The following is a 12,642-nucleotide window of genomic DNA, read 5'->3' as shown; positions in this document are numbered from 1 at the left end:
TCTAAAGACTCTTTATTTCTCTGCCCCGTCCAGAGGGCCAGAGCCCTAGACTGTAGATTGCTGTCTGCCTTTTTTTCGGTCAGGGGTATGAAAAAAACCACAAGTTGACTGACAAAAGCATCGGTGTGGGCAGCGTCTCCTGCCAACATAACTACCGCCACTTGTTGGAGGTGGTTTAATTATACCAGCGGGAGAGCTCTCTCCAGCTGGAATAGCTGTGCTGCTGTAAGGTCTGTAGTGTAAATATAAGCCTAGAGTCTCCTGGCTAAGGCTAAACCCAGAGGGCCAGAGCCCAGACTGTGTTTGCTGTCAGCCCTAGTCAGGAGGCTCAGAGCTAAGACTGCTTGTTGCTCTACCCCAGAATCAGGCCAGAGCCCCAGACTTAACACTTTGCACCAGCCAGGAGACTGAAAACTATAGCTTTTTGCTCGGCCCTGACCAGCAGGGCCCAAGCCAGACTTCTGTTGCCTGCTGGAGAGAGATGGAGTGGCCTCCCTCCCCACTGAAGAGTGAGGGTCCACTACAGGTTAAAAGTTTAGATAGTCATCTATTCTTGTTCTGAACTTTTCCCCTTACATAGTATCCTTACTTGTTGCTGGTTGCATCAACTTTTTCCTACCACAGTCTCTCATTACTTCTGCTGTTGGGAAGGTCAGGAGACCATATTCAGAGACTGAAGTTTTCATAAATAAAACTTCTCTAAAAAAAGCAGTTGCCAAAATACTGTATACCAGAAGCAATATGACTTGTCACCCTTCCCCACTAAAGATTTGCTAGGATTTTTCAAACTCTCATTTAACAATAGCAGCAGGAGGCTCTAACATACTATGACATTTATCTCTGTCTAATAAAATACTGCCTGATAACTCAGGGGGAAATCATTCTGTAAATAGAAGAGCAGTCTGATCAAAAATGAAGTCCTGGAGAATCATTAAAAAATATATACAGATGCATTATTATTTCAAAGATATGCTAATTTATCTTAAAGCAAGCTTTTTAGATGAATTGAAAACATATTTTACAATTCTTGCCTCTTTCTGATCAGAAATTATCAGAGGATTTTGATTTTAAATTTATTATTTTTTCTAAATGATTCACTATTTTCTTCAAATATTTCTTGTAGTGTAGATTGTAAACCATTTGTTGTGAAGAGTCAGCATTTGAAATTTGAATTGTCTTGATTGATTTGGATTGGTTACATGAGTACATTTCTGTTCCCTGACTAGATGACAGGAACAAACAGAATCAGGTTTCTAGCACAATTAAATGTGTTTGAGTTCAAATTTCACACTCTGAATATTCTGCATTATTTGTTTAAAAACATACAGAATAAAACTATTAGAATCAGGTTCCTAGTGAACATAATCAAACAAGCTCATGAGTTACTGAATATTCAGAATATCAACTACTCACTTAAAACTTATAGTTTCGGCAGACATTTCTGCCATGGAACACAACTAGAATATTCAGGAAAATGGGATATGGGCACAAACACAGTGAAAACTTGTTTAAAAATACAAGTTAATATTCACAAATTGTTTGCAGGATTCACCAAGATCCAGCTTACAGTATTTATTGTGAGATCAAATCAGATTCGAACAAAACCCCATAAAATCCACAAACCAGAAAACTCTCACCCCCTCAACATAAGGCTGCCAAACTACTGCACTGCTTGTACATTTAACTCCAGCAAATAGTTATATATCTACTTTTGGCCAACTTGGACAAAATACCTTCATCACACAGCACCACAGCTACAGTCACATTTCCTGTTAGGCTGCGAGGTACTTCACCAGAAAGGCACAACAGGTGAATACATAGAGTGAAATATTTGATCAAATATAGTTTACTTACTTGGGATGTCGAATGTCTGGTAGCGATCGTTCCAGGGCTATGTTGTTACTAACAAGTATGTTGAAGCCATTCTCCCTATAAGCAGAATCATCACGGTCTTCCTCTGTTAGAGGATACGGCTTTCCATGCTCACCTTTCCCTGTACAAAATGAAATAGTTACCGGTCTCTGTTATTTGACATCATAGAGAAGGTTCAAATTTGGCACAGTAGACAACGATATAGTGAGGAGGAATGGAACAGGAATAATCATAGAGCAGATCTCAGAGACATGTGGGAAAATACAGGTCTGCGATGATTGTCATAGAGGACAAAGCTTTGGAACCAGAAATGAAGCTGATGAGGATATCTTTGCGTTAGCCAGAGCTCATTGTTACCAATATGTACTTCGTATAGAGAGAGAAGTATATTTAATTTAATTATATAAAGAGCAACAGCAACAAGTCCCAGATCAATTATTTTCTAACAATAGGAAGAAATTTAAACAAAACAGGAGAAACTGTAAAGTGACCTTAGGAAAGCAGATTGCAGACCAACATAGATTGCTTGTAATGGATATAAAGATGAAAAGTCTAGTGGGGGGGGGGGGGCAAAAGAAAAGTTGTCGAACAAAGGATAAAATGGCAGAGAAGCATGGCTAGAGAAGTTAGTCTGAGATGCAAGGATGAGGTCCTATAGAAGATGCACAATGACCAAGTCAATTACTAAGATACCAACAAGGTTTGGGGGAAACTTATTACAGAAAGTGCACAAGGTTCTGTAGACAGCCCCGCAACCTGAAGCAAATACTCACCAACAACCACATACCACACAACAGAACCACTAACCCAGGAACTTATCCTTGCAACAAAGCCTGTTGCCAATTGTGCCCACATATCTATTCAGGGGACACCATCACAGGGCCTAATAACATCAGCCACACTATCAGAGGATCGTTCACCTGCACATCCACCAATGTGATATATGCCATCATGTGCCAGCAATGCCCCTCTGCCATGTACATTGGTCAAACTGGACAGTCTCTACGTAAAAGAATAAATGGACACAAATCAGATGTCAAGAATTATAACATTCATAAACCAGTCGGAGAACACTTCAATCTCTCTGGTCACGCAATCACAGACATGAAGGTCGCTATCTTAAAACAAAAAAACTTCAAATCCAGACTCCAGCGAGAAACTGCTGAATTGGAATTCATTTGCAAATTGGATACTATTAATTTAGGCTTAAATAGAGACTGGGAGTGGCTAAGTCATTATGCAAGGTAGCCTGTTTCCTCTTGTTTTTTCCTAATCCCCCCCCCCCCCCAGATGTTCTGGTTTAACTTGGATTTAAACTTGAAGAGTGGTCAGTTTGGATGAGCTATTACCAGCAGGAGAGTGAGTTTGTGTGTGTATGGGGGTGGGGGGGATGTGAGAAAACCTGGATTTGTGCAGGAAATAGCCCAACTTGATTGTTATGCACATTGTGTAAAGAGTTGTCACTTTGGATGGGCTATCACCAGCAGGAGAGTGAATTTGTGTGGGGGGGTGGAGGGTGAGAAAACCTGGATTTGTGCTGGAAATGGCCCACCTGATGATCACTTTAGATAAGCTATTACCAGCAGGACAGTGGGGTGGGAGGAGGTATTGTTTCATATTCTCTGTGTATATATAAAGTCTGCTGCAGTTTCCACGATATGCATCTGAGGAAGTGAGCTGTAGCTCACGAAAGCTTATGCTCTAATAAATTGGTTAGTCTCTAAGGTGCCACAAGTACTCCTTTTCTTTTTGCGAATACAGACTAACACGGCTGTTACTCTGAAACAGATTAATGAAGAGGAAGTGAAGAAACAGTTGAAGGAAATATGTGCAAGCAACAACCTCACATGATGGGGGGAAAAGCAGTGGGATTGGACAGTGTACCAGCTGAGGCTTATAAAGCATTAGGTCATGAGGGAATGGTGATGACGACAAACTCTCCATATTTGTAAGGATCAGCAGGACTTGAACCTGGGCTCTCAGAGCTGCCAGGCAACCAGCATTTCCACCTGTTGACAGCTGTAACCTGGCCACTCCGTGACCCGCAATCCACAGAGGTTACACACCACACAAAGCTAACCTCTTGCGTGATCTAATTGACAGTTGCCTTAGTGATCCCCGATTTAATCACTGATCCTCTATAAGACCATGCAGCATACCAGAAAGTGTCCAAGGAACAACACGGATCTCTAGCTAGCTGCCAGCACTGCCTTGCTTCTCTGTTCTGAATTCCCAGTATCTGATATTGACCCTTAGCCTGCTTCCTAACTCTGTCTCTGATTTGGACGCTTTCTATGTCTGTTGGCTTCAGTTCCTAGCTCCCAAGCTCCTGATACTAATCCTGCCTACCTTTCCTCAGAATCCTGACAGTACTGGAAAAATGCTGGATGAGTGGTGGAAGAGCACATTGGTCCCCATCTTCAAGCACAAAGGAGATGTACAAGAATGTAGTAATTACTGACCCATCAAGCTAACGAGTCACATGATGAACTGTCTAGAAAGAATGATCAAGAAAAGACTTTGGATGGAATTGGAGGATCAAGTAAGTGACAGCCCATTTGGCTTTATGCCAGACAGGTCAACAATAGATGCAGTGTCTGCTCCCCAAATATTGCTGGAAAAGTACCAGGAGAAACTCCTAGTTTTGGTGGATTTAGAGAAGACTTAGACAGTGAAGGAACATAAATTTACACCGTGTAGAGTTAAGCACAGCAACCTTATTAAGTACAGGTTTCAGAGTAACAGCCGTGTTAGTCTGTATTCGCAAAAAGAAAAGGAGTACTTGTGGCACCTTAGAGACTAACCAATTTATTTGAGCATGAGCTTTCGTGAGCTACAGCTCACTTCATCGGATGCAAGTGCATCCGATGAAGTGAGCTGTAGCTCACGAAAGCTCATGCTCAAATAAATTGGTTACTCTCTAAGGTGCCACAAGTACTCCTTTTCTTATTAAGTACAGCACTGACTGAGTGTTACGTTGCTTATTAGGCTTAGACACTGTTAATTAATTGATTACAATGGAATATATGGATTTTCCATGGGCGGGGGAAAGTGACGGGGTAGGCAGTTTTACACCCCCGGAGACGTTTAGCAGCAAGACAAGATAGCACAGTGGCCAATGGTTAAAAAGATTACATAATGTTTTTGCCCATGGTTTTAAGTTAACAAGTTAACATTTAATTAGTACTTTAATAAAATGTATTAGTATAACATATATATGTGGAATTTTGATTTGGGGTTTATAGGAATGAAGCAAATTTTTCGATTGTTTAACAGGGTACATTTTTAGGGGTTAAAGCAAAGAAACAGTGAAAGTATGACAAAGATTGAGTTGGTTTTTTTGTTTGTTTGTTTTAAGGCAGGCATTGGTTTTTGGGAAAGGGAGGATGCCATATTTTATACTGACATGTTTTAACCTTTTTATAAACTTAAGGTTGGATGTGTGGGAAGAACATTTTTTTTTTTTTTTTTTTACACAAAAGAAAGTAACACAACAGAACCAGGGCTTTTTTGTTTTATTTGCAACTTTGCATAAGACACAATTATTTAGTACTTAGCTTTAACATTTGGCAGTTTGCTCACTAGGCTTATTTTAGCAAAGCAACGTGTTTTTTTTTTGTATTTTGCGTTTTTAGCTAATTACTATTTGCTAGGCCTTTGACCTTTTGACCAAACTTTGGGCCTGTTATAGAGCTGACACAATCCATATACCAGGTGGTTATGTAAACAGCACATGGATTTTAACCCTTCAGAAAGGATTCCTAGAGAGCTGTTATAGTAAAGCATGAGGTTATGCAATCTGCCAGAGACACATGCTCAGACTATCATGGGCATGTACAAGGGTAGCACAACAGTAGCAAGAAGCAGTTGCAACTACAGAAAGGATAGGTCTACACGAAGGATCAGCCCAAAGCCCATTCCTATATGTGATTGTAAATGAGCACCAGGACACAGGAGATTAGTAGAGAGGCTCCATGGAGCATGTTTTGTTGATGACACGCAGGAAGATAAATATAAACTGGAAAGGGACCTAGAACTATAGAGAGCTGCATTAGAAGAAAGTGGCTTACGAATTAGCCAAACAAACAAACATAAAAGACAGAATACATGCAGCGCTTCATTGGAAGGGACTATGAGAAGCCAGTAAAACTGGATGGTGTAGAGTTAAAGACTATGCAACACTTTAAATAGTTTTTGACATATGGCAATTTCCTGGACAAATCTATTGAATTAAATTTAATTCCTTTTGGGTTCATTGTATTAAAATGTAATTGTTTGTATGTTGTTGTGAAATTGTAGGTAAATTCTCTTAGAGGAGGGGGCTTGCTAATATACTTCATCTGGTTATCAGCCTTTTGAAGCTTCATACAGGGGAGAGGACCCATTGTCTGGCTCATTACGTAGTCATTGTCTCTTCAAAGGTTCAGACTGGATTCTCTTGGAACCAACTGACAAAGAAAGAATTTTTGAATACATAGGCTGAGTTTAAGCTGACTCAGGGCCTTTGTTTTGATCAAGAAAATGGACAGGACTCATGGAAAACCCCAATCCTTAGGAAAGTCTTGGAATAACTGACTTCAGCCAGAGCCCTTATGGAGTTGGGGGTGATCTCTGGCAAGCTTATTAGCATGTGTGTAGGTTCTTTTATTGTTAATGTTATCTCTGTAGTGCTTTTACCTTAAGAATAAAGTATGCTTGTTTAGGAAGAACACTGTGGTAACTTATAACTGGGGCAACGACACTGTTTATGGTCTCTGAGGGGAGAAGCAAAGCAAGCCTGCTGGGAATAACAGTGAAGTCAGGGAACTGTTGAGCCTGGAAATACCTGATCAGGAGGGAGAAACAGGTGGCTCTCCCCTTGTGAAGGCAAAGTCTAGGGGGCTGGAAGCCTGATAGTATGTGCCTTGCTGGACCACTAAGGGGAAATACAGGTACAGCTGCCCTGAACTTTGACACCTTGTTTCAGTGTTTAACCATAAGGGGAACATGGATGTGAATGTTAGGAGCCACATGAAGAGTGGCTGGTGTAAATGGAGGGAGTTGATAGGAATTCTCTATGATAAGAATATGCCCACGTATCCTAAAGAGCAAATTGAAAAGATCATGATTAGGCCAAAGATCTGTGGGTCAGAACAAAGAGAAAAGAACTACTTCATACTGCTGAAATGAGAAAACGTAGGTAGATTCTGAGTAAGATGAGAGCTGATAGGCTATGCAATAAAATGGTATGATCCCTGATACAGGTAGCCCCGATCGCAGAAAAACTGAGAGTATCCACTCAGATGGCAGGCTCATGAGACGATGAGATGTGGAATATGCCGGCCAGGGAGCACAAGGACTAGCAGTCACAGGGCAAAGACCATGAGGAAGACCTAGGAAAGGATGGTTTGAGATGATATGAAGAAGGATGGTGTCAGCTTGAAGATGCACTTAACAAAAATGCTTGGAGCTGAAGAACAAGAGCCACTAACCCTAATGAATGGGAAAAGGAGAAGGCAAGGACGAAAAGGATATAGCAGAGATGGACTCAAACCAGAACCTCACACCTGAACACTTCTAAGGAAATTTATGATCTAGATATGCATGTTGATATAAACATCATGATTCAGGTCTAGTGCATATAATGGACTGAACATCAAATCAGAACTAATCTGAATTTCCCGAAAGTTCTGGGGTAGTTTAGATTAAGATCCAATTCTGGACCTTAACTTTAAAGAGTGTTTTCATGTCTTGTTTTCAAATTTATATTTAAACTTAGAAGTTTCAAAAGCTTTTCACATTTGTTTCAACATTATTGTCCTTGATATGGCCTACACTTAAATGATGGTGTCATTTAAAGTTGGTGGGAAAATTCAGACAGAATATTTTTTGCCAGTTCATCTAAATAGAAATGTTTGATGGAGGCAGTTCGATTACAATGACTTTGCATTGGAATCATGGCTGGTTTCCTCCCAGATCACCTACTTTGCTCCACTGCCAGGGAGCTGAAAGCCATGGAAGTCCCGGCACCCAAGTCTGTGGCTCCTTGGCAGCCTGGGTTCCCAAGGCTTCCAGGTTCATGATGCCTGAGCAGCCTGCCAGCCCTAGAAGGCGCTCTGGCACCCAACTTCCTGCGCCCATGGCTCTGGGGCAGCCCATCATGCAGACTATGCCAAAGCCAGGGGTCCATTTCCCTTCATGGAGAATTGCAAAATGTTTCATTTTTGTTCTGAAACAGTGAAATCAAATTTTGAAAAAAAATCTAAATTCCTCTATGAAACTGAATTACCTTTTTCTGCTCAGCTGTGGTGTCATCTTCTTTAGTTACAAATACCATTACAAAAATATAAAGGGGAAGGCAATCATTATGTAATAAGTAGTAGTAGCTAGAGTAGATTGAAACGAGTAGTAGCTAGAGTAGATTCAAACGAGGGAAACCCCTCAATGAACCAGCCAAGGAAGAGAGGGAGCCGTAAGGAAGTGCCACTCTAAGTTAAGTATAGGAAAAAAGGAGTTCATTTTTAGTAGAGGGCGGGGAACTATGGTCCTTAGTCATATCCCCTTAGTGTAACCTTTAATTATAAAAGACATAAAAGATAATTTGTCAACTTCTGTAACTCTTAGTTTGGGGTGGGGAGAGGGCAGGATGTTGAATACCTGACTAAATGGCTGTAAGTTCCCCCATAGTCATGTGAACCAACAGCTGGGAAAGAATAATTTCCTACAGGGTTGTTATAACAATCTTGCATTACATTGTTCAGTATGTGCATGAGGGTAAATAGCTGCCCTCACTTGCACAGTTGTGCAGTACAAATTTGACTAATAGAAAGCCAAAAACTCTCCTCTGCAATGTAGACAAGGCAGCAAGAAAAGAAAAAAGTGATCTATGCCTTTAAAAGACAGATGATCTAAGGTCTAGCTTGTCATTCCTCTGAACCTTGTAGGCCTGATCCTCTGCTCCCTCACACTTTGAGTAGTGTGGCATATCTCGCTATATTCCTTTTTTAAAAGGGGAAGGATATTTGGTCTTTGGCATTACAAGACCATCTCAAAGTGCGATAAGGTGTACTAGTCAGAAAATACTGATTTTTCTCTCCTGCCCTTGAGAAGAATATAACTTGATTTATTTCATATGCTTCTTTCACATCTGTACTGTCGACTCAAAAGAAAATTTTATATTTCTGGAAACTTAATTTATACTTTTTATTGTATTAGGAGAAAAGTAACGGATTGTACATTTTTATTAAAACCAAAGATCTTTTGGCCAAATGCATGAAAAGTTCCCTTAAATTCCACAGAATTCTAGTATTGTCATATCCATAATTCTACAGAGAGGACCCTGCATTCATGTGAGTGAGAGCTAGATTTGCTGACAATGTGAAGATAGCCTCCAAAGAAACTGCATTAGGAATTTCTTCACATAGTAATACCTCCAAACTTTTCTTTAAAATACTCCTTAAATCCAGTGCCACTGATTCTAAATTTTAAGCTTAATTTTGTAAACACTTATGCATGTGCTTAACTTTACACAACGGTTAAACCAAAATTTTTCTAAGGAGGGGGCCTGTGGAGAGGAGCCATCTGCAGCTGGGCACTTGTCCCGGGGTAAAGACAGTAGGGCACAGAGTGACCTGTGCACACAGCATAGCTGGGCACATGGCTTGCAGAGGGCAGAGCCTGTCACAGGCAGGTTCGCAGTGCTGGAATGTGCCAAGACAAGGCTCTGAATGCCAAGGAAGGTGGAGCGCGAAAAGCACAGTGGGAGGTACAGTGCAGTCCAATGAACCCCCAGCACTTCTGCTTCCTATAGAAAGCCCCAGAATCTGGGCTGCCCAGAAGAGGGGGCTCGGGGAAGTGCTGGGGCCTCCCCCGCAGCCCACAGCTCCACGACTCAGGTAGCAGCTCCCCAGCCTGTTACCTCCTGTGCAGCTGCCCTGCACTTCTGTTTCAGGCAAGGTTAGGAGTGGAGGGGGCAGCTGCTGGGTCTCTGCTCAGAGCTTGCCAAGGTGGGCAGGCCTAGGTCTCCCTTGCTGTATCCCAATTTTACACTAGTAGTCCTAATGAACATAAGCATCATTTTTTTGCAGGATCGGGGCCTTCTATATTAGATTGTACACCACCAGTTTCTTATATGTCCATCTCAGCTCTTTTGATATCTACACAGCACTCACTCTCTCTGAGACCCTCACCAGGTTTTAGAGCCCAGTCTCTCACCCATGCAGCAACATCCACACTGTTATTTTTAACTCCAGTGTGTGTTTCCAAGTCAATTGACCTGGTTCTGAGACTCGCTGCTGCTAGTGGTGTGTGTGTGTGCGTGCACACAATGCAGACTTTCCCAGACTCTCTCTGTTAACTTCAGTGGGCTTGTTGGCTTTGAATCAGCCCCAAAGGGTTTGAGAACCCATGCGAATTACTCTTTCTGAGCCACATAACTTTCTCTAAATCTCCCACTTCTCACTCATTCCTGATACTTCCAGGCTGTAGCCAGTTTTTAGAGGGGAAATTCTTGAACCTTTAAGGGAAAATATATTTAGTATGGTGACAGCAGTTAATGTTGCCAGCTCAATCTCTTTGCATTGGCACCAAATACTTAACTTTGCAAGTAAAATTGTGAGGAGCCCTAAGTATTTTCATTATTTACTCTGGCTTCATTTGTAATGGTGCCGATAAATGATTATTTCAGGTTTGGAGATTACTGACATTTATAGGTTTTGTTATTCACGGTTAACTTATTTCTATTCAAAAGGAAAATATCAAAATCCCTAAAGCTAATATGGACACACAATCCCTGAAATTATGATTCTATGTGAATCTTCATGAAATTCACACGAAATAGCTGTGAGATGAATAATCATAACAAAAACTGCTCATTTATTGATTACAGTACCCCGCTTTAATACAGAGCACTAGTCAAAGTCTACCGGTGGATTAATATTAGATCTGAATGATAAAAAATAGCTATATGCTGTCACATTTCAGTCCAACAAGGCATTATATAGTGGTCAATGTGTATAAATCTCTCAGCATGTATCCCAAGTAGACCCCAAGCAGTTTTTATTTGGTTGTAATAATTCACAATTTGGAAAGTACTACTGAGGAAATCCCAGAACAGACAGCTTGTATAATTAAACTAGTTTCAGAGTAACAGCCGTGTTAGTCTGTATTCGCAAAAAGAAAAGGAGTACTTGTGGCACCTTAGAGACTAACCAATTTATTTGAGCATAAGATTTCGTGAGCTACAGCTCACTTCTCTAAGGTGCCACAAGTACTCCTTTTCTTTTTATAATTAAACTAGACAGCTCACACATCCTTTTCACTAATTAATGTCCCTTATAATCCCATTGCTTGCTCTCTTTCAAGTCAGGTGTTTTTTTCTTTAAAGGAGACTATTTCCTCTGAAGTTTCCTCTAACTAGGAGAGAGAGACAGTTCACAAGACATTGTACCTTTCCTGAAAGACCAGTCACAAAGGGTGATGAATTACTCTTCTACCAAGGAAGTGTCAACTATTGTACTTTGAGGGGGGGAGCTCTGTAAGGATATAAGGGATGGGATCCTCCCCAATCCTTTGCCTCTGTAGCTCTGTTCCAATATATAGTTTGAAATAGCAACAATTTCTGTTCCCCATATACTTTGTGGTGGTAATGGGGCACGAGAACAGTACAAAGACATCACTTTAACTGGGCATCCTAATTAGCATAAATCAGCATTGTCAACCCCACAATTTCAAAGTCATGGGTCAGAGCTGCAAACCTCAAACAAATTGGCTTGAAAATCATGAGCTGTTAGAAACAAGGTTTTTATTTATTTATTTATTTATTTATTTATTTTCTCGTTTTCAAGCCTTTGGGGTTCACATTTTCAAGATTCCCTCTGCCACCATCAGAGCTAGAAAGTTAGTTTATTAAGGAACCATGAAAGCTGAAATTCTCAGATATTGAGAGATTTGTGATAAAATGGCAACACTTGATATAAGAGTATAGTATAGAGCAGCAGTGGCCCACTCCTTGGTCTTCCCCCAATTCCTCTCCATGTTGAAATATTTGGAGGATGTCTTTGCTCATTGCTAGCACAAAGCTTCCATGACACAGAATGCCTATTACAAGCCCTTCGTTGTAGGGCTGTGGAAGTGTGAATTTCATCCTCTGGACCAAAGACACTTGGAAAAAATACTTCTGAGTTCTATGCCGTTGAAGTACGCAATAGTCAGAAAGCTGTAAAAAGTAAACTTTTGAGGGCTTCAGTGACATTACATGGTGCATTTACAAAAAGTGTAAACTTTTTAAAAATTAGGTTCTAAATTAGATAGTAGAATTCAAAGGTGAAGAAGTTAACATTGTCTTTATCTCAATTCTAGACCTGAACTCAAGGCAGCATAGGAACAGCATTTTTTTTTAAAAGAGAACAAACAAACAAACAAACAAACATTGGATTTGAAATTTAATATTTGTCTTCCTTTAGGTTCAAACCTAGAGCCCTTTCCTACATAAGTTATACCTCTATTTCCCTCTTGGGTAGGGTTCAGTTACATTTTCTCTGATACAAGCTGTGGCAGAGAAAATATATAGCAGCTCTGAGACATAGCACAGCTTTCCTTTTAAATGCTGTCTTGCTACTCTGGTTTCACATGTTATTTGGTTTAAGTGAATGTATTTCAGTCAATGAATTGCTTATGAAATATTTGCCATGACAACTTCAAATATTCACTATTCACAATGTCATATGATATTGGTCACATAAGTCAGTGTCATATTTCTAGTCCCAAACACAACTTTGGGGACAGACACAT

At 40.5% G+C, this 12,642-nt stretch overlaps 1 protein-coding gene across 1 annotated transcript in view; it reads right to left on the bottom strand.

The window, feature by feature from the left end:
* Window positions 1-12,642, bottom strand: part of GALNTL6 (polypeptide N-acetylgalactosaminyltransferase like 6) — a 943,544-nt gene that overhangs the window by 503,040 nt on the left and 427,862 nt on the right. The window contains exon 5 of the mRNA XM_084626308.1: window positions 1,855-1,993. Within this exon, the coding sequence (XP_084482434.1) occupies window positions 1,855-1,993 (139 nt within the window). The remainder of the gene's footprint in view (window positions 1-1,854; window positions 1,994-12,642) is intronic.

This window comes from Lepidochelys olivacea (genome assembly GCF_965140295.1).
Source record: "Lepidochelys olivacea isolate rLepOli2 genome assembly, chromosome: 4".
Classification (NCBI taxonomy): Eukaryota; Metazoa; Chordata; order Testudines; family Cheloniidae; genus Lepidochelys; species Lepidochelys olivacea.
This window is presented reverse-complemented; position numbering and strand designations above follow the sequence as displayed.